We start from the raw sequence: 23,127 nt of genomic DNA, 5'->3' as shown, positions 1-23,127 counted from the left end.
ACAGGACATTGTATTGTAATAAGTTCAATGTTATTCACTTCATCTGTCAGTGGTTTTAATACCATGGATGATCGCTGTATACTTGCATAACAAGTGTATATTAGACACTGGAAGCTGACAAGTTTAGCGCCATTTGACTATTTCATAAATGATGGATTTATTATTGAGGTCAGATGGTTCTACTTTATGAAAGACTGACAGGATGACATGACATGTTCTATGATCAGCAGATCATTATATTGCCTTTTACTTCAAAATATGAGAACAGTTATTTAGGATAGCATATTAAAGGTCTAAAAGTGGGCCTACCTCAGGTCACCCAAGTGTGAAGAACGGGATCAAGTAAACAAACAAACAACACAACATTTCAGGGTTTTTCTGAAAAACAGGCTGCTTTAATATTCATTGTTGGATGAGGAGAACTACAGTAGTCGCCCACTGTCAACTAGTAGAAACACATACTGCCAAGGTGCGTGTGTGCATGTGTGTGTGCATGTTTATGTGTGTGCCACCACCTTGGCAGATGTACAGTCCTCTGCCAGTGGCTGCAAGCTGTTTAATGAAGCATTTTATACATCTAAAACAAAATGTCTTCATTCTGCTGTTAAATAAGAATCCAGGTGAGTCACTGGCAATCAGCCAGTCACATCACAAAGTTAAACCTTTATAAATGCTGTGACTCCATAACAGAATGCAAAGCCAGGTTCAGATTACAACATGTTCAGGTAAGCTGTTTACTGTCCATTTACTCTCTTCACATAATTTGTTGCCTGATAATAACAATTATAATGATAATAACAAATTTTATTCAATTAAGTTAATTCTGATGTATCTGACAACCATCTATTATGAGCAAAAAGCCAGAGAGAATGCTGGTGTAGCCTTTCACTGTCTGTCAACCTGCTGTAGTCTGAGCCCAGTTTAGGAGATGGAATCATGTCATAATCAACACAAAAACACTCAGTTCAAGACCAGAGGAGCTTCTGTTGATTATTATTGATCTCCCCATGCAGGCGAAATGCAGGGCGCAGGCCTGGAACACAGTAAGACAAAAAGAAAACTAAAGGATCAGCTCTAAGTGCAGCAGAAACCCTTCGACTGGTCAGACTGAACTAATTCACAGCAGGAGAGCAAGAGGGAGGGAGGGAGAGAGCTGCTGTTACATCTGCTGGGTGGAGTTCCCATTCCAGGTGTTGTTGTCATCCTCGCTGTCCTCCTGAGTCCTCAGCCTGCAGACTTTACCCTCTTTCTTGAAGTCTTTGGGCCGCTTATCCAGAGTGTGCTTGGACAGAGTTTCTCTGAGTGGACATGAAAGAAAATGGCATGACACAGTGAGTCAGTTAGTACAGTATGTACACATATAAAAATAAAGCACTGATCTTGCTCCAAACATCTGCTGGTGGAGTTGAGATTAGAATTCCAAGAGTCACAGGCTCTTCACTGACTCAATATCTTAAAATGTATACAAAATCAATCTTTGCTTTATTTTGGCTAACATGAGCCACCAGACTCACCAGAACCAAGTGAGATGGCAGCAGCAGCACAGCCAGAGTGGGTTCACCTGAACAAGCATGTCTTTTGTTGCTTTTTATTTGGAGGAGAATGACCTGTCCCATTAGCTCTATGTAAAGTGTAATAGTAGTGCATCTTTTAGGCTCCCATTACACACACAGGCTACATACTTTGCATAGAATTCAACAAAAGGGCAATCCAATAGCCAAATGGACAGGGCGCATACTACATGGGCCTTAGTGCTCTGAACAGTGAGTCCCTGGTTCAACGCCTAATCTGGCCGGACCTATGCTGCATGTCATTCCCCTACACTGTCCCCCCATTTCCTGTCTCTCTTCAACATCCTGTCAAATAAAAGCAAAAGCCCAAAAAATAACTTTAAAAAAAAGAATCCAGCAAAATGACAGTAGGCTCTTGTTTTCTGTGAAGTGTAAAACTGCTGTCAAGTCAATGTGACTCCTGGAATGCTCTGGATGGATGGAGGTGATACAAAGAGTGATGACCAGTAGAAAAAAAAAACACAGAGGAGCATTACTTTCAATGCTGCTAAGCCATTTTTGTGATGGATCATGAAATCAATGACACTGAAAGCACAGAAACCTTGATTCAGCCGGGTTTCCATTCTGATTCAGCACAGCTAAAATGTTATTTTGTTCAGGAAAGAAAATGTATCGGGTTAGATACAGTAAATTAAAAAAGAAACAAAACCACTCCGTCAATTTGAAATGCAAGTACTTATTCAGAGGAAGTAAAAGGCAATAAACAGCAGCAAAAATTACCTAGAGAGTCCTAGAGAAGGTGGCATTACTTACACTGAATGCGTTGATCAGAGTTAACTGTACGATACATGTCCTGGTGATCAACAGACCTGTATTTAAAGTTCCACCAGCACATTGTGAATTCACTGTGAATTTCAGGCATGTCTTAAAAGGTCTGGATGACCTTTAATTTTTTTTTACTTCTAAATTCAGATAAAACTGAAGTTATTGCACTTGGTCCTGAACAACTCTCCACATTTTTTGATCATAAATTTCCTTCGGATGACATAAATTGGCCTTCTACTGTTCTACTGTAAGGAATCTTGGAATCATTGTTGACCAGGACATGTCCTTTGCCTCACACACAAAACATATCATCTATAACAGCCTTCTTCCATATTGTGAAAATCAGAAACAACCTTTGGCACCCAGCCTCTTAACACTTCTTGTGGCCATCAACAAGCTTCTTGCAACAGTCTGCTTGTAGTTCCTGCCACTCTTCAATTGGTATGTTTTTTGTTAAAAGCATTTCTGATGCTCTCAGACAGCTCTCGTCTTCATCCTTGTGTACAAGTAAACTGGAAACAATCAGACACTTTTTATGCAGTAAAATCATTCATTGGTTAATGCAGATCATTCAACAACACTGAAAACTGAGCAGAGATGAGTCATAGTCATTTTTTATTTTGTTTGAGGAACTAATTTAAATTGGACGCAAAGGGTGCCAACAATTGTCTCGTACATTTTATGTCTGTATTTTGTATTTCACTATATGAAAGCATTTTTTGTTTATTGTTCATTTAAGGTTAGGGTTAAAACTTTCCTCTTTGATAAAGGTTATAGTTAGGGCTGCCTCAGGTGAGCCCTGACCCATCTCTTAGCTATATTACTAGTAGCCTAGACTGCTGTGGGCCATGCATATATATTACCTGTATTTTGCACTTCTTCTCTCTGTCCTCTCTCTCCCTGTCCTAATTCTGTAGGTATCTATGTCTCCAGAGCTGCAGGATCCAGATCTGCCACTACTACTCAACTATTATCATCATCATTGTTAATTTTATTGATGTTATTAATAATTGGTGCTACTATCATTGCTGCTGTAATTACTGATAATACCATTACACCATCAAGTACCACTATTATCATTATCATCACTGTAACAACCACTATGACAGCGCTTGAATACAACATCATATTGTATATAGCTGTTCCTGGTCTCCCTCTCTCTTCTCCTATACCCCATTTCTCTCCTCTCAACCCAAATGGTCAAGGCAGATGACCGCCAATCCTGAGTCTGGTTCTGTCATGTGTCAGGAGGTTTCTTCCAGTTAAAAGGGAGTTTTTCCTCTCCACTGTTGCCAGGCGCTGCTCACTATGGGTTTTGGGTTTCACTCAATAACATTGTATGGTAAAGTGATTTGAGATCAACATATGGCGCTATATAAATAAAACTGAATTGAGCTGAGATTACAGACGACTACTGTACAGATTTCAGGCAGTGCACAGTCTACTTCTTTGAGTGTGGAATTGTCTTCATTCATTCATCATTTTCATCTAGCCAATTTCAGAATATTTCATTAGGCTCGCAGCTGTTTATGCTTGTGTTGTGTTTTGAACAATTTGGTTTGAATCTGTGTGGATCTGTGTCCTGACGGACTCATGTGAGGTTTTTCTCCTTGTGTTGAGTGGTGCTCTGGTTGAAGAAGAGTGTACATGTTGCTGAGGTGTAGCAGTGGCTGTCCCTCACCTCTTTGCCTTGTCCGAGGTGGATGATGAGTTGCTATAAGAGCTGGACTGCTGGGCAGGGCCTCGGGATGCTGCTCCAGGAGGGGGTGGGGCTGCAAACAAGAAGGAGCTGAGGAATCTCCATACAGCCAGCAGAGGGTAGAGGAGTGTGCCCAGAACAGCCCAGATACCCCCACCAGAGGACTGGACCACTGCGTTAGCAGGCCTGCCTGACTGCTGAGAGAGAAAACATACAAATAACGTTGATGCAAGACACACATATAGGGAATACGTTAGCATTTATGGACATTAGCGCATTTGTTTCTCCCTGCTTCCCTGTGCTACACTAAGCTAATTTCACCATGTCTCAGCTCTGTGCTGAACAGTAAGAAGATGAGGGAGCAGGTGTGAGTGGCACACCCTATTGGTCTATCTGTATTAAGGTGAACTCTGGTCTACTCACCGGCAGAAGCACGATGGAAGCACTTGGAGCCAGTTCCAGCTCCTGCAGAGTCTTGTTCAGGTCTTCACTGGTGAACTCTCGCCGTGGGAACATGGTAGCCAGGGAAAAGTTACCATAGCGGTTTCCCACTTCCTGAGACAGGACCATCACAAAACCTTGAACAGTGATTCTACCTGAATGAACTTACAGTGTTACACAAACTGCACTTAATAATAAACTGCTCCTTCCATCAGTAATAGTGATCATAGTGGAGTTTAGTTTGTTATGTTACAATCACAAAAACACACACACTAATAATGCATTGGAACAACTCATGTATCTATTAAAGAAACATAAATTTACCTGCTCTTCTTTCGCAATAATCAATATGAATTTTTTCATTTGTGATTCTTCAAAACTTCATGGCTGAATGTTTAAAATCTAACTTCTTATATGGTGATGTTCAATCAAGGCTTTGTGGGGGAAAGACTGATCTGTTCTTCAAAAGAATCAAACGTACCAACAAAGAGAGTGATATCTGTATGGAAATAGTTTGGCGAGACAGACCTGAGCAGCAAAGTGCCGAGCCTCCTGCAGTTTGCTCTGTGCGGGGAACTGGTTGGTGAAAGATGAGCCATCTGGGAGGCGGAACTGTATCCTCGCTATGGTACTGATTATACATGCACATGGGAACATGCAGAGAGTTAAAATTCAAGTACTTCAATAGTCATTTGTCTTTCATTCATTTAGTTTTTTTTTTAACTGGAACAGCAGGAAAAGCTCAGCAGGGACCATCACTTACATTTCAACTGCCACATTTTACTGTTCAATTGAAATTTTAACTACTTCCACCACTTATCAACTGACAATTCAACTTCCTCAGTATTTAAACTGCTATTTGAGATTGCTTCAGTCTTTGTATTTTGACTGCTTTTCAGCTTTTTCACCTTTTCATCTGTTTCAGGTATTTAGAGGTAAAATTTTCTGTAGCAAGCACACTTAAATTGTTTTCTAGTTATCCTTGTGCTTTTCTTAATGTGATATGTAAAAATGTCCAAATTGAAAAAGGCATAAACATACCTGGTTTTTATAGCATTGTTTTGATATGCACACTGCAGGATGATAATTGTTCTGGGAAGATTTTGGTTATAAAACTAAAGACTATACATTTTCTCCTACAGTGCTGGCAGCTGAAGCATAAAGTTCCTCACTCTTTGATCTTCATGGACATTTTACCTCCTCTCTCTGAGCAGTGCCTCTTTCCTGGCCTCCTGCTCTGCCTGTCTGGCCTGCAGAAGGGCCTCCTTGGCAGCCCTCTCCTCCTCCTGGGTTTTGGCATAGCGGGCTGCTCTATCAGCTCGGTCCTGCAGGACACAGAGATAATGACTTGTCAATGTGACCCTTGTGAATAAAAGGAGTGTAACAAGCTGGTAATCTCATGTGAATTCAAGCTTCTTTTTTTTTTGTCTTGGGTGAGCTTAACTTCACAGGCATATTTTGCGTCATGTATAATTCCAGCTTTTTTTGAGTAATAACTGGATTTATATATTATTCACATGCAAATTCTCAAATAAAAGATTTATGATTCTGATTTTCAAAAAGCTGGTGGAAGACACAAACACTAATTAAGGCAGAATAGAAACACTACAGGGGATGGAATTATTTGTACTGTAATAGCTCAAGGTAAATTCAGCAAAATATATCCTGTGTCTCCACAGCTCTAATTCCATCGATACAACAACAGAGTCATGTGCCATTAAGCTGCAAGCAGTGAAGCGCTACACTTGCTGCAGATGTTTGACATTAGAGAGATTGTTTTTTTTTTATTTTGCATTTGTACAACAGCATAAAAAACAATACAGGTGAAAGTTGTGTAGCAGGGAGGTCAAGAGGCCGTAAGCTTATATAGTGGACCTCTCCCAAAATTCCCCTAAAGATTTAAAAAGTTTTAGACACTTTAGATTTTAAAATTTGTATCCATCATCAGTACCATCAGGGTGGTATCTGTGCGGTGCCAAATCCGTCCCACTTCAGTCTTAGATTACATGACTACAGGTCAATATCAAGACCGTAGTCACAGCAAGTAAAAATCAGAAAATTGAGCATTTTAGCACATCCTAGTAAAATATGATCAACTTATAAAACATGAACAATTAGAAATAAAGGACTGTCTAGAATGTCTCCTTCTCTCTGTGACTGAAGTTAATGAAAGCCCTGTTCAAGATTCTCTGATGTTGTTATAGTGACCACTTAATTAGCATCATCTGCACCATGTAAGATTGTTCACTCTGGTTTTCAAACACTGGCAAAAAAGGGCCATTCTGAATGTAATTTCTGACACCTATTATTTACTTCCTCAAAATTTGAAAGAGAGAGAAAGATCAGGTTACCATGGCGATCTGCTGTTTGACTCGCTCCCTGGCAGCCTTCTCCTCCGCCTTCTCCCTGTTCCTTTCCTCCAGGAGTCGCTTTGTCTTCTCCTCTTCCTGTTTCCTTTTAAAGTCCTGCATGTCCTTCCCTGTCTTCCGCCGCTCAATTTCCTTTTTGATCTCATTCTGAATTTTAGACAACACACAGGTGTAATGGTGTATTCCAACAAGCATTTCAGTTCACACTACTGAAAATTTAAAGAGGTTAGGTAAAATAAAGCACTAATGCTCTTGATGTATCAGCAGGTTTTGCTAGGCTTGTTACACAGACACTCATACATAATCAGAAGATTAGCAATCACCTAGTGGTCAGTCAACCTCCTCTTTGTACCCAAACATACCGGTCTGTAGAGGAGCTGCTTTTGTAAAAACGAGGCATTACTCAGCACAGTACTCAACACCACCTTTCCACGTCTGTATGTCTGTGTGGAATCCTATGTGGACGTCTGCATTTCTTTATATTTCAAGAAACAACACCCTCTGGTGCCACAAGTCTAATTACAGAATTACAGAATTACAGCTGCTCCATTAAATTCTGTTGATATGTGAGCAGCATATCGTACCATCTATTAGGAGAGTTGAAGGGGAACAGACTTACAGATAAGGGCGAAATTATTACCCCACCTATGAAAATTTCATTGTTTTAAAAGTATTCCCCAAGTGCTGTTAAACAGAGCAAAGAATTTTTGACACAGCTTTTTCAAACATCCTAGTATTATTTTGGATGCTTACATTATTTTACTTTGCACACAGAAACAAAATTATTCCACAAAAACCAAAAACTACCAGGGTCAAAATTATTTGCCCCTCTGATGCTAATAGTCAATTGTTTATTCTTTTTGCTGGATAACAGCCTGCAGTCGTTTGTTATAATTTTCAACAAGTCTCAGACATGTCTCCTGAGGAATCCCAGCCCATTCTTCTGTGGCAAATCTCTCAAGCTCCCTCAGATTTGATGGCCTTCTGGCATGGACCTTCATCTTCAGTTAAACCCACAGATTTTTAATGGGATTCAAGTTAGGGCTTTGTGCAGGCCAGTCAATAACATTCACTTTTGTCTTCTGGAGGTAGCTCTTCACCAGGAGTGACATATGTTTTGGGTTGTTGTTGTGTTGGAAGACAAAGCGACCACCCAGACCCAGTTTTGCTGCTGACTGCCTAAGGTTTTCTTTCAAAATCCTCACATATCCTTCTTTCTTCACGATTCCTTCCACCTTGACGAGATTCCCAGTTCCAGACTCACTGAAGCATCCCCACAGCATAATACTCTCACCACTGTGTTTCACTGTGGGGACGGTGTTCTTTGGGTGGTACACCTTTCCCTTCTTTCTCAATGAACTCTAGTTTCATCTCATCTGACCAAAGGACATGCTTCCAGTATGCATAATCTTTGTCCAGGTTGTCCTTAGCATACTTCAGTCTGGCTTGAAGGTGCCTCTTTTGCAGAAGTGGAGTTTTTCCTGGTCTGCAACCTCGCAGTCCATTCCTGTGCAGAGCTCTAGTGATCTAGATGTCTACTTTGAGACTACAATTCCCGACTTGGCTAAGTCATTTACTAGTGTCTTTGCAGTTGTTCTGTGGGCTTTAGACACGTCTCTCACTAATTTTCTTTCCAGGGTCTTTGAAATCTTTCACTTCCTACCTCTGCCAAGCTTGTTCTGTACTGTGTAGCTCTCTTTGAATGTCTTGATGATACTTCTCACTGCAGTTCTTGACACTTGGAAACGCTGTGATAACTTTGTATATCCTTCTCCTGCTTTGTGAGCATCAACAATTCTTTTGCTCAAGTCTAAACAGATTTCTTTTGTTTTTGGCATGATGTTTTCTCAAGTAACAGCTCAAACCCCTACTGAAGTTTTTATACTGTGTATAAATTGGGAGATAACCCTCAGTTTTAAGTTGATTTTACAAGCTTTGAGCATTACAAAGTTAAAGCACATCATTGCGCAACAGTGGTTTGTGCTATGGCTCAATAAAAAGGTCAGTTCTTAAGGGGGGCTAATAATTCTGACCCTCGTAATTTTTGTTTTTTTCTGAAATAGTTCTGTTATTGTGTGCAAATAGAAACCATTGATGCTTTCTAAAGAAAGCTAGTATGTTTAGGAATGCTATGTTGAAAATTCCTTGATCTGTTAAAAAGCACTTGAAAAAACTTTAAATTTCATAGGGGAGCTAATAATTTTGTCCTTAAGTTTAGATACAAGACTGGGACAGAGAAGAAAGTAAATGTCTTCAAGCGAGCTAAAAAAGAATGTGTTTTGTATGATAAAAAGTTACAGTGTTTCACTTTCACTCTTTAACCAGCAGCTAAATGTTGGATGTTCAGTAAAACACAGAGCAGACACACACACACAGACAGAGCAGTAAGGACCATGAAACTACTTGCGTCACACACAAGTTTCAGAAATGCCACTTCACTGTGAGCACCTGGTTAGTTCACAGCATCAGTTTAGTGACAGATCAAGTACAGGCCAGTTTACACTGACAAACACACAAATGTGTTCATCAACAGCAGTCGTACACTGCTTTTGTACATGTGCATCAGTAATGGTGTGACTGAAACAGACTGCTTTGCTTGTGTGAACATGACAGTGATGATCTGGTGTAGATCAGGAATCTCTATACGGTGAAAGGAGGACACAGAACAACCACACTCCTGAGCTGGGCCACAGCTATTGTATTCACTGTTGTATACACTGTTGATATGAACACCAAATAAAGCAGGAGTTCACTTGTGTGTTCTGGAGTTGGTTTAACACTGAATATTGAGAGCCCAAAACAGGCTTGTCTCCTTACCTCTTCTTCTCCTTTCTTCCTTTGCTCTCGTCGCTCCTCCAGTTTTTTGGTTAACCTGACAGAACAATGGAATGATACAATATCACATTTATTTACCTGGACTCCATTATAGTGTATAGTGAAACGTGTTTCGAATGTTTGGGACAGTATAGTTTTTCAACTGATCAACAGTCTGTTTGGTAGCATAAAATATGATTATTAACTGTTGTTTTCCCTTTGGCTGCCATTTGACATCTTCAGTACCAACACCTCAACACAGAACACATTTTCTGTCTGCAACATGTATGTGTGCTTCTACCTTTCCACTTTAGCATCCAAGTTTTCTTCACTCTGAGAACTCTGATTAGCATGATCTGAAGACGCGTTCTCTGCAGGTGTCGCTGTGGCTGAAAGGCTGCCATCATCTACTGGGCTTGACAGCGATGCTACAGTAGGAACACAAAAGGAAAGCACTGAGTTAACTGGATACTTAACAACTTGCATGCACAAAGCAAACAAAGTCTACTCATTGTCGATTTCTGTATGCAAGGGTTAGGGTTAATTCTATTTCATCTACTGAGGTCATGCCATCAACTGTATAATTTCACTGAAAGACTGCCTACTCCCCCCTTTCTATACTGTAAAGTGGAAAAAATTAAATGAAAAAGGTTAAATTTAAATTTAACATTGTCAGCAAGAATGGCAAAGTCTGTGCATGCCAAAAAAAGCCTTATTTAAAGAGATGATCTTCAGGGACTATGTACCAACACCTATGTAGACAGTTATTTTTTCAATTAGCTGGCTCCACCACTGAATGAGGTTACTACTTCTTATTCAAAATGATTCAATATTTTAGGTTATTTAGAAGCTGATTTTAAAAGCATTCTCTTATGTAACACTTTGGATGCAACTGAAATGTATCACTTTCTTCTTATATTTGTGGTTAAATAACAACAAAGTAAAGTAAATGTAATTCATTGTACTTCTGGGATTTCATGTTGGAGTTGGAATCTTGAACATACCTGAGTGACCTGACTGTTATGAACCGACAGGCACTTATTGTTAACACCTGGTTATTAAACTCAGTACTCACACCAACTTTCCATGTCTGTATGTCTGTGTGAACCCTATGTGGACGTCTGCATGCAAAATCTGCACCAAAAATTTGTGACTGTACAGACTGTTCACATATAGCAAGTGCCGACGGTGTATTCCAGATGACAAAATGGATTCTTGTTTTGAAGAGAGGTTCTTTGAGGAAAACCGATGTTGATTCTTCAGTTCTTTTATAGCCATTGGCAAACAACATTGTGGCCATCAGCTAGAATGGAGTGTGGATCAGGACGCATGCATGGAATGCCGGACCAAGACAGACCCTCAACTGCTGTACCGACAGATTTGGGTGTGCAAACTCTCCTTTTTGAACTCACTGTACTGTGTTTATATAATAATATTTCAGAGCACTCCAGCTCTCTTTTTGTCTTTGAGTGCTATGTGTTTTACTTTACCTTCCAGCACAACTTTAAAATAGTAGTCACATTTTTGCATCATGTAATTAACATTAGGATAAGGACCACCATGGACTAATTTTCCACCAGAGAGTCTACAATAAATCTGCCTAGTGGATGGCTGAGTGACCCAGGCTCACTCACCTTTTGTTGTTCCTGGTACTGCTGCGGGCTCTGTGGCTTCTGCTGCTGACCTAATGGGCACTGCTGGAGTTGAGGCTGGAGCAGATTCTGTGGCTGTGCTATTATGTGGGCTGGCCTCCACAGGAGCACTTGCCTCTGGTAACACAGTCGCACCTCCAATCTGCTGAGCATGCATCTGTAAAAGACAGGGAGGAAGATCATTACTAGAGAAGACACCATGGAGATTCAGTGACTTAATGGCAGTAGTCTATTTTTTTTCTGCCATAATCTTAAAAGAGAGGATCCAACTGCATCATATTCCTGCTCCTCTATTTTAACATCCTGGATCTTTTTCTGCAGCCTGCATCTCTGAAGAATGAAATGCACTTGTAAATGTATGTTAGTGTCTGTATTTATTAAAACCTTTAATGATTCATTTGTTTCTGAACTTTGTCTTCACATATTCACAGCAAAGTTAGCTTCTGTGGTGTGACAGAGAGGGAGGGAAAGAGATGGCCCATCATCTGTTCAGTCGCCTGCTCTCTGTCATCATCCTCACAGCACATTTACATATTTTTGCTTCTGTTATTGAAAATTCAACATGTATAAACTTTGATCAGACTCATAAATACAGGTTGACCTGGAGTGATTATCAGGCTGTAGATAAAATCACAACAAATTAAAATATGAACTTCATGGTAGCGCTACATGAAAAGTCAGAAGATCACTAAGCAATATGATTAATTCTGATGAGATGATTCTTCATTGTGGGGTACTGTGCACAGCTAGATAAAAAAGGGCAGAAGGTTTGAAAAGCTAGCAGTGAGCTCTCTATAAATTGAAGTGTATACAATCAAAGCTTGTCCCCATACCTGCTTAACTCTGTTGATTCTTTTCATCAATTCTTCAGCAGACACACTGCCAGCGATGACCTCCAGGGGAATCCCATTCTCTCCAATGAAGAAGCTAGAGGGTATGCATACTACTGGATCTTCACACAGGGGGAAGGATTAAGGAACAACCTCCCAGCAACTGACACTTTGTAATACTGACTGTTTACAAGTGGTATAAATGTGTTTCTTTGCTGCAGAGTCAGTTTCTTCACTGCACTCTGCTATATTTCTTTTATTGCAGCCCACAATCTGAAAATCTGGCAACCTGGTTCAAGGTCTAAAATGTTCAAAAGCACTGCTCTGGTCCCTACTGCAAATTAGTCTTTAATGTGGGTTTTGCTCAACACTATCATTTGGCCCAGTGAAGCGCAGCAATGTAATGGGTAGTGCAAGAAATAGAGAAAAAAATCAGTCAACCAGTCAATTCCTAACTATTCTTTTGTAGAAGCCCCACATTAGTTAAGCAAAAGAATAAATGGCCAACATTTAGAGCAACAAAAAAGATACAGATCTGGGAGAACTGCACACATGTCTCACTGTGGAAAGAATGAAGCAGCATCATGTCATGAAATTCAACATAACATTAACATATCTATTTGTCAATGTATTACATTAAACTATGTCATCGTGATTGCGCTAAATAGGTTGCTGGTGTGATCAAGATGGAGGTGTAAGTAGCTTGTTTTGCTGAGAATGGGAGAACAAATATGAGGGAATCTAAGGAAGACCTCTGAGGAAATGACATACATACATTACATAAATTACATACATTTTTTTTGTCTACACAAGTAAGGCTATTGATTCATTTAAGGTCAGCCAAATTGAAGCTTTAGACATATACATACTTTTTCACAATCAGCTTCATAAATGCTACCAAGTTTACACCAGTTTTCTACAAGTCAAACACAAGACATGTAACACAAAAGGTTAACAAACATTTCATTGTATTTGTCTTCAAAGACGGATTTCTCTCAGCACGTAAGTATGACAGGTCAATCAGAGTTTACGTTAGCTGGTATAATGGTAGATAGGTAGATGAAAATATCACCAGCCAAAATATTACTTGTTACATGTAAACTTATATTACGCAAAAATTTAGTTTCGCCTCCTCTGTTTCATTCACTGAGTGTTTGGCCATGTGACTATGCTGACTCGCATATTCATATTTAGTATGAACCCGACATCACAAAGCAGACATCCTTCAAGGAATTCAGTCATGCTGACTACTTTAAATGAAATACAGCTGTTGTATATATTTTGTGCTTTATTGTCGTATGTATGCTATTATATTTAATACATATGTCTGGGAGTTGTTCAATATGGCTGGAATTCTTGAATAATAACAGCCATATTTGCCATCACTGTTATTTATTTATTTATTGTGTGTATTTTCTCAACAGGAAGAAAAAAGTCAGCATAGTATATTAACTGAAAAGATTAGCTTTGAAGTAAACTTCTGATTCTGTCATTAAAGAGATACAGAAAAATATCTGTCTTTCAAATTTCAAAACAGAACAGTTCTGCCTTCCCATATAGCAATACAATATTGAGGACGTTTGTATTGTGGTTTTGGTCTTGGTTTCAGAATCGTTACACCACTACTGTACGCTGAATACACCCAAGACCAATATCCACTACAGAATTATTTGTAAACCAAGGTTACCCCAGGAAACTGGTACATAGTGCTCCTGCTGAGCTGAGTCAGACACATCATGTCTCGTGAAGAATGTAGATACAAGATGGTGGTCTGAACAATCACCTCACTAAAATCTTGAAGATAATGACTTCACACGGAACCTAAACTTTAGTAGCATACACCGTGCATGTACTGTACTCATCAGTACCTCTTGGCATCAACTTTGATGGCCACGCAGCAGTTGAGTGCTGCCTCTGAGACTCTGTCGTCCTCCCAGCTGGCCATCAGCTGTGCTGACTGTTCATCGTCTCCTGAGAACACAGACAGTGACAGTGATGACAGCTCACTGTTCATACATGAAACCATCCAGTCACCTAATGGTGGAACACTACTTATGATGCAATAATGACCCGAGTCAAACTGGTGACGTTTCAGGGTTAGGGTTATGTTATGTTACCTTGCTAGTCTATGATTTGTAGTGTCAACTGATTGTACCCATCCTATCCGATCATAACCTGACTGTTTGTTGGACCATTTAGCTGGCCTGGCGTTAGCCGGTGCTCTTTGGAGCGTTAAGTTAATCTGGTTAGGCTTTTAAAGACACCAGGCTCTGTCTTGTCTTCTTATTACAGCGTTACACAGACCAATAGCTAACAGTTCGAGCTAGCATCATAGCTAGGTTACTATGTTTCTGCCCTCTTGTTTCAGGTGTAACGACACTTCTTGTTTCTTTGACAGCTGGTTGGCTATGCTAACTGGCTAATGGCTAAACACGACAACTACCATGGCTAGCTGGCTAGCTCACCATCACTTGTTACCTATGCAGGCTAACGTTAGCAAGCTGAACACACACATAACGTTACCTGTAATGACGACGACAAAAACAAAACTCCTGCTGTTTAGCCTGGTTAATGGCATCAGGAATCGAGCCCTCAAACCAAAGCATGTTTCCGAGCTATGATTTCTGCCTGTGCTTTGGTGACGCTGTTAAGTAGCTAGGCTAAATGTTACATCAGTTCATAGAGCTTAGTCAGCTCGTCAGTCTGAACACCGAGCTGTCTGCTCTGCAGCTGGGAGGAAGATCATGTGACCTGCCGCCGTCATCTCTCGTAATGATGTAGTTCTGCCATTTACACACAGTCATGCCGCCTCTTACTGCTATCAAAGAGCAACGTTTACATGAATCTTTGCAAATGACATTCTGTTGAACATCACGGCCCAAAACAAATCAAAGAAAACGAAGAACTGTCAAGTCTTAAGTGTTCTGCCTCAACTTCCTTGTCCTCGCTGCAGATAAAACTCATAACAAAACACAGTATACAACACATAAAACAATGTAGATGACAGAATGCAGAAAATAAAACCTGGAAGTACATCCAGCTCTTGACAACGTTTACAAAAAGTGTTATAAAGAAAATTGATCATCAGCTGACTCATCCAGGGTATTTGATAAAACAATTTTCACCCTATTAGATCTGGTTTTTATTCAGAATATTTGGTAAGACAGAAGAAGCTCAAGCGCCTGAAGGGAGTCCTATGTACTATGTGGTGCAGCCTGTTCTTGTTCCCATGGAGAGACACACCTGCTGCTAGTCAAGAGAAAAGCCCTCAGTGCAAACTCTTTAGTATATAGTTCATCGTATCACAAAGTTGTATTAATTAGTCCAGAACACACTGAGCTAAAAACAGTTAAGAAATGTGTAAGATGTTTTCACTGAAAAAAAAACTAAACAAAACATATGAATTACAATTAGTCTACATGTTGCACAGGATCAATTCTATGCGATACCTGAGCCCTCTGTGATGCTGTTTGTAATTCTGAGCTCATCAGTGGGAGTAGACTGAAGGTAGGTTTCATGTTTTATCTGTTGCTACATGTGTCTTCTGCAGTAAAACTTTAATACTTAAAAAAACAACTTACTTTCTTATACTTAAAAAAATATATTACTGAGAGATTCACGTAAATCAGTAATTAATTTCATTTCCGTCAGAGACACCATCACATTAATCATACCTCTTTGATTTGACATGTACCCATTAATATGGAAATACTTCATGAGATATAAATATCCATTCTGATCAAATGTCCGTTATAATGCCATAAATTATTTGTTGGTTTTAAAAAAGTGAAGACTCAGCCTTGTTTGTGGTATGCAAAATTTCACTTGAGTTAAACCATATATTTTTAAATAATACACAATAGGTAGGAGAGGTTTTAATAATTTATTGAGTTTATATTTCTGCCTCCTTGATCTTCCATATATCCGTACCCGTCGTATTATGTTGCGTAGACTTGAAGCCAGCCTAAACTTTCACTTTTGATTCTGAGTTCAGTCTGCAGGGAGCGGCACAACACTGTGTACTTACTTTGTCTGTTTTCTCACTTTACGGAATTTAAACAGGAAATTGAAGCAGTGAGGAAATACTGAACAGGTAGTCCAGTCTAACGTTAGAGCGGGTTTTATTTAACCGAATTTATTTCATATAATTTGCTAACAAAGTTTCGTTTTCATCGAACAGGTCATGGCTGATATGCACAATACTGTCATGGTAAGAATTCCTCAATTGTTTAATGAGAGTTCGTTACTAAATATCCAATCTGTTTGGTAACAACACTCTTTCTTTTTGTCAGATGGACGGTCTTGAAGACGCCAAGAAAGAGCTGGAGTCATGGAAGGTAAGAGGCCAAGTCCACAATACGTCCACCATTTCAGCCTATCACGCCTCGTTCGTGTAGCACAATAATCTGTGTCCTAGCCTCAGTGGGCCCGTCTCCCTTTAGTACACTCTCACCTCCAAAATAAATAAATAAAGCGTAATGTTTTGTATTTTAATGATAGGTAAAATTACACTTGACGTCTCAGTGCGTTCAGCTGTCTGTGACAGATTAGGGTGAAGTATGATACAGTTTGTTCTCTTGGTTCTCTGCTCCATGAGAGGGGATTGGGAGTAAAATTGACCATAATGTTAACATACTAACCTTACATAGAAAGTGTTTACACTGACATCATTGCGTTTTTAGAATATAAAGAAAGTAGCTGTATTTGATCATAAACTTAAAATCAAGTATCTTCCCTGCTGTGTGTCAGGTGTGTGCCAGGCCTCAGCAGGTGTAACTCAGATGGAATGAGGTTAGGTAACATTCCAGTGTTTTTTTGTTTTTTTTTTAAAGGTGTATATTATATTATGTATCATTGTTTTGATGCATGGTGCTGTTGTGTGAACTGAGTGTGCATGAATTTTGCGTTGGGAACGGTTTAAAAACAGTTACAATTCTTAATGCTTTTACACAATATGGATGGAAACACCATTGAAGGAAATCAGGTCTCTACTGTGGTTTGGATCTAAGCAGGTAGTTTTGGTTTCACTTGTCCAGTTTAAGATATCTGTCTTTGGGGATTGGTAAAGTATGTGAATAGAATTTAGTAGCATTAAAGAATGACATTTAATAATCTTTATAGTCTATAGTCTTTATTGAAATGTTGTCCCTGTAAATGTGGTAATCCACCATCATTGTCAGAAACTGGAACTACCTTCCTCATCTCTCTCTACAAATTGCTCCCAGGTTTAGCTGTTTTCTCTCACTCTTCCTATTTTGTCTCTAAGAATAAAGCAGAGAAAGCTGATGATCTGAAATCCAGGCTCATAGTGGAAAAACTGGAAGAAGATGAAGCCAAGGAAAAGGCCAAGCATGAGATGCATGCTTTGGTTGAAAAGCAAAATAACTTTCGGAAGGAATTCAATCAGAGCAAGAGTGAAGTGCAGGTAAAGCTACTGTTATGTTTGTAACATGTACAGAACTGCTGGAGAGAAATAAGATGGAACAACCAACAAACTAATTTCTACATTTTCCCACTTGGATTATTACACTTAGGATGAAATCCAGAAGCTTACTAAACGCAAACAGGATTTGCTGGACAAACTGAGGAGATGCCAGGCTGAGCTGGATGCTAAGAGGGCAGAGTCCACCAAACTTAAACAGAAATTCAAGGTAAAAGTCCTCAGGACTACACACCATCTGTCACAGCATCCATTTCAGTGTATTGTTTAGTAATAATACAACACAATGTCTTAATAATATAAAAATACTTTGACATATTGTAGAACATAATCATAAAAATATTGTGCTGTATTCCTCTACCTGTCCAGATCTGTGCCCAGATTCCAGACACAGAGGTGAGGTTCAGCGCTCAGGACAAAGAGGAGAGTGATGACGACAGTCAGCTAATCAGAGGAGTGTTTACCATCAGCCAGAGGCCCACTGTGCTTCTGCAGGGAGGACAGGCACTCATCACCTTTGAGGAGGACAAAGGTACACAAGACTTCATCTGCAGCACTGTGTGAGAGACTGTAACATGAAGAGTAGTTCACTTTATCTTCATTGCTTTTCACTCGTGTATGTGAATATTATAAACCAAAACGAATGAGTGTGAGCAACATGTGTTCAGGACTGACTGGCTGTGTCATATACAAACACAGATTAACCCATTTAGACCTGATACAATGTATGCACGTATATAGAAACCACAGTCACCGACCCACATGCACATAGAAAGTGCTATGTATCTGTGTTGACTGAAATCAAAATGCTGAATTCAAGCTTAAACTGAAGATTAGCGCGACTCTTTTAATAAAGGTGAAGCTTTCACAGTCACATCCTAATAAGACACTATGTATAAAGGATTTATAAATTATAACTAATGGCTTAAATAGAGCTGAATCAATCATTCACTAATATTTTAGAAAGTGATACTGGCCTTTCTAAGGTATTTAACCTGTTTCCACAGTAGCGAAGCAAATCACTTGTAACTTCATTTGACATTTGTTGTTCAGTTCACAGTTGAAAACCACTGTCAGTGGATCAGTCAGTGGCAAAACACCTGCGTGGCCTTCTCCTTTATTATTTAGTGGATTTCAGTCCATGTAGTTACTCAGCCAGCAGAGGGTGCTGTTGCTTTGGACAGAATCACATGACAGAAATGACAGTTTCATTACTATTGTCAATAAAAAAAAATTAGTGTCGAGTAGACATCACACTCTGTCATGTTGTCTGTTTTCTAGTGGCCTCTCAGATCCTGAAGATTGCCAAGTGCTCTGTGTCCTGTGACAACATGAGTTTGGATGTGAAACCAAAAAGGCTAACCATGGATCCTGCTGTGAAGTTTGAGGTACACTCTGATGCTGTGATACTGGTTTTCCACTTTCAGGCTGTGTGTGTCAGGCTTTGTATTTTCATTCTTATATGAAATCTGTCAGAAATGACAGCACCATGGGCAAAGTTGAGAACAACTGAAACTATAATCAGTCTATAATATGAAAATCCTTTGATCCCAAAAGATTTTTGTTTGAATTTGGATTTTTCCTGGCTCACAGCAGATCCAGTCTAGTATGTTCAGTTCATTTTGTGATCTGCTTACAGCAATAATCCAATAATTAGAGCTGACACATTACACAGTTTTAATGTTTTTGTTGAGCTGACATTAAACTCCTATTTCCTTGCAGAAAAGCACTGGTCAAGGAATGGTTACACTGGCTACAGAAAGTATTCAGACCCCTTCACTTATTTTGCTTTTTATCAGAACTTACAGAACAATGGTGCCCTATGCGTCACCCTGTAATTCACTTATATACTGTTTGTATGGTCTGTTCACAATGTACCAATAAATATCAATAACTTTGTGCAGACTCTCCAGTAATCAGTGTGTGCTGTCATCAATATAGGTCCACCTTGATGTTTCCAGAAAGGAGCTCAAGGTTTCCAATGTTCCCCCTTCCATGCCAGAGGAGAGGATGAAAGACCGACTGGAGATCAGTTTCTCCAAGCCCAGCAGAGGAGGAGGAGAGGTGGAGGGAGTGGAGTATGATAAGACCACTGGGACAGGACACATCACCTTTCTCCACCCTGGAGGTACAGCACTCTGAGTCGCATTTACTAAGATAATGCTACGGTGCAGACTGTACTGTGTGTACTCAGCCTCTCATTTATTTAGACAGCAAGTAACAACCCACCTTTGGATCAATTGCTTTTATAAATAATAGGATATTGAGCTCCACTTTCATGAACCCAGTGGCATGGTGCAGGGTGCAGGGTGTCAGGAGCGTAGCAAGCACACTTTGGTATTTTTGTTGCCAGACGATCAGAAAGAATACATTATTGTACATTAAAGGTGGGCATGTTAGAGGGTTGACAATTATGACCAATCGCATTCACTACTTTTATTCTATTTAAACACAGGGCTCTCAGCGTCATGACGCGCTGACAGCTTAGGAATCCTGTGGAGAGTTTTTCTCAGTGGAAACCTTTTGTTGTTTGGGAAATGCAGAGTTTTGAAATATGAATACAGCAGCTCAAATATACTGCCAATTGAATTCACTTAACGTTGAAGTATTATTCAAACTAAAATTAAAAGCAGGATTCAGAAGAAGGCCAATCCTTCTGAGCATCAGTGTGTTACTGGTGTATTAATGCTCAGGTGTGTGTGTGTGTGAGTGTAGTTGCTGAGAGCCTAGCCCTGCGAGGGAAGTACCGTGTGGATCTGGACACTGAAGTGAATGTGCAGGTTGGACCCGTTTACAAACACCAGCTGCGCAAATTTCAGGTAAGATAGAGCACTGAGACTGGTTACTTTTAAAGACACAATACACACTGCAGAGTAGAATGGATCAGTTCTTCATCGAACCCTCAATAAACCACAGTAAGATCCAAAACTGAAAGACTAGTGCTGCAGTTAGCAACTGATTTAATCTGTGGATTTCCTAATCACACAGTCAAACGCAAATACAGACCCTGTACACATACTGGTGCAACTGCAGCTTTGGTGCAAAACACGCCAGCTGCCAGTTTGATGCTGTAGCACATGCTCATACAAACTGAGATACAGTAGGCAGGGTGTGCTCTACATGTTTTGACATCACTAAATCTCTGAATGCTTATATCCCTTATACTGACACTCTTCTTTATTCATTCACATACACACGTGTGTTAGAATATGGATAGTACCACTCCCATGCCATGACTGCATTCCTGACTCTAATCTTTTCAACTGATACTTTAGTTTGGGGTTTGGGTTTTATCTGACAGCTGGAGTTTTTAGCGACTTTAGTTTAGGATTTTATCCTCAATATATATGATCATCTTATAAAATACATTAACGTAGATTAAACAGTTCACCAACCAGCTACAACATTACATTGCTGCTCACGTGTTCAACACGAGTAATAATAATTACACATTAATATAAATTAAAGTCTGCATCAAATGATTATCATTAAAATTTAAAAAATGGATGAAAAGGTTCAATTCAATTCATTTTTATTTATCACAAGAAGTCAGTTAGACCAGGTCTAGACCGTACTCTTTAGATTATTATAGGAATAGTAGGAATGATTAACTCACTATGTTGATATTATAAGATGGTGAGTCTCAATTTAGTTGAGATCATTTTGACTTGAAAGTCAAATTCTGTTGTAGTATTCTTTGACTGTGACAGGTATTTTTATTTGACTTATTCCTAACATGTCATCAGTTGTTTAATGTGCAAAGTACTGTTCAAAGTCTTACACTGAAATCTAGTGGTATAATAAGTATAAAAACTTGACATCAGTGCTAACAGTTTGCCAACATGACTCTGAGGAAGAAGCTATGGAACAAACAGTCTACACAGTGATGACAAAGCTGATGTTCATGATTCTTTTCAGACCTTCTGTGGCTCTCCAAAGCGAACCATCCTCCTGGATGACATCAAGGACATCACAGATGAGGAAGACCTGCAGGACCATCTGGAGATCCACTTCCAGAAGCCCAGTAACTGTGGCGGTGAGATAGAGAGCATCAAGTACATCTCTGCAGGGAAGGCTCTGCAGGCCTTTTTCTGTGAGGACATGGAGGAGAGAGACGACTGACTTTAATCAGCAACAGCCAAACCTCTCAAACAGCTATAACATGTAAGGACAACCACCCTATGATTGCTACAAGCAGAAAATCAAATCTGTCACGTTTTTGATTATGTTAAAGAAGCCTGTATATTTCTTGTCATGCCCAAAAGGAGGAGAAGTCTTTTGGAAAATTCATTTATTTACTGTTCTGCTGATAGTGGTTTAATCTCTGTGTGTTTATTAGAGAGTAGAGTAGAGTTAGATCAAATGTTTCCCTCACACCCTGCACACTGTTATTGGTTGGGGGCTACACACGCAGTGCCCAGAGGTTGCAGCCCAGAAATGTCCCAAACACATAAATGCACCCCAACATACTTCTAGTGGGTCATAGGTAATCACTGAGAGGGATTCTTTTTCCATGACTCTATAAAGGAAAATCCTGCATATTAGACCTCTTAACGTCACACAGTACCTTCATGTTGGTTCTCTTCCCTTCTGTATTCTTGATTTCAGTGTTAAATATGGAATGGCTCTTGTACAGTTAATCCAGATTGGGCTTTCACAAGCCACAGCCTACAAAATAAAATCCTAAAGAATATTATTATAGACATGAGAGGTTTTGGTGGTTTAAAGAATAACACAGGTAACAGGGCTAGCAGCTGTTTATCTATTTGACCTGTGTATTTTCACACATGGCTTATCTATCACACATGGTTTTTTCACATATGGCTGTGTCAACCAGTGACTGTATATAAAGATGGACGACACATCTCAACTTCCTCCCACTGTCAATAAATTAAACCAAAACAGTGCTACCATCATGTGCTGATGATGTCATTTGGAGTCTGAGCTAGAATCTGCGCAGTAGTGATCAGGTGGAGCTGTGGTATCAGACACCCGCCTGACCAAGGGTCTTCATGTCGGCCATCTTTTTATTCAGTCGTTGGCTTCAACACAGGGATGTTTTAACCAGCCCTTTTCTGTCTAAATGCCTGCTAACCGTTTTCTGTGCATGGTTCAAAGTTGTTGAATTGTCACTCTGGTTTTCTCTTCAACACTGCTAATTAAAAGATCTAAATTAATCACAGGAGTTGTGTGTTGTTTTTTTTTAGCAAAGCAGAGTGTGGATTCATGTATCTGTATGTACAGTGTTGCATATAGTGGTAAACTATTGCAGAGGGAATTGTGTTATTACAACATAAGAAATGTAAAATAAAACTTAGCTCTCACTTGTGGTAAAAACAGTGAATTCTCTTTCTGTCAGTACTTGTAATTCAATTTGTGTTTTGTTTTCTCTTGTCCCTTAAATCTGATCCTCCAACATGCTTCAGAGTTGTAGAGTGCTATTTGTGGACCAATGTCCACATTATTATTGTGCTGATCACTGATAGAGCTACTGGGTGCAAGTGTTCTCAGATAAGTTATTTCTCTTATTCTGTAACTGTTACTCT

At 39.5% G+C, this 23,127-nt stretch overlaps 2 protein-coding genes and 1 long non-coding RNA gene across 3 annotated transcripts; 2 read left to right on the top strand and 1 right to left on the bottom strand.

Moving 5' to 3' along the window:
- Window positions 1-365: 365 nt before the first annotated feature.
- Window positions 366-14,888, bottom strand: ubxn4 (UBX domain protein 4). Its single transcript, XM_051072625.1, is given in 14 exon segments — window positions 366-1,298; window positions 4,018-4,229; window positions 4,459-4,590; window positions 5,005-5,107; window positions 5,674-5,801; window positions 6,828-6,992; window positions 9,663-9,717; window positions 9,961-10,087; window positions 11,294-11,468; window positions 12,145-12,263; window positions 12,673-12,701; window positions 14,010-14,112; window positions 14,665-14,692; window positions 14,694-14,888. Coding segments are annotated over 14 exon segments (1,569 nt in total). The 5' UTR covers window positions 14,748-14,888; the 3' UTR covers window positions 366-1,159.
- LOC127142757 (uncharacterized) lies at window positions 1,195-3,740 on the top strand. The gene is made up of 2 exons (XR_007813786.1): window positions 1,195-1,331; window positions 3,254-3,740. It is a non-coding gene; the product is annotated as an uncharacterized LOC127142757 (long non-coding RNA).
- Window positions 14,889-16,112: 1,224 nt separating the features above from the next.
- On the top strand, window positions 16,113-22,758 carry nmi (N-myc (and STAT) interactor). The gene is made up of 10 exons (XM_051072614.1): window positions 16,113-16,234; window positions 16,323-16,351; window positions 16,434-16,478; window positions 17,408-17,566; window positions 17,676-17,792; window positions 17,951-18,113; window positions 18,863-18,969; window positions 19,523-19,709; window positions 20,297-20,400; window positions 21,500-22,758. Exons 2-10 carry the CDS (start codon window positions 16,325-16,327, stop codon window positions 21,701-21,703), a joined length of 1,113 nt encoding a protein of 370 aa, XP_050928571.1. The 5' UTR covers window positions 16,113-16,234; window positions 16,323-16,324; the 3' UTR covers window positions 21,704-22,758.
- The last annotated feature ends 369 nt before the right edge of the window (window positions 22,759-23,127 follow it).

Source organism: Lates calcarifer, linkage group LG1, assembly GCF_001640805.2.
Source record: "Lates calcarifer isolate ASB-BC8 linkage group LG1, TLL_Latcal_v3, whole genome shotgun sequence".
Taxonomy (NCBI): Eukaryota; Metazoa; Chordata; class Actinopteri; family Centropomidae; genus Lates; species Lates calcarifer.
The sequence above is the reverse complement of the archived record's forward strand: the minus strand, read 5'-3'. Positions and strand labels throughout refer to the sequence as shown.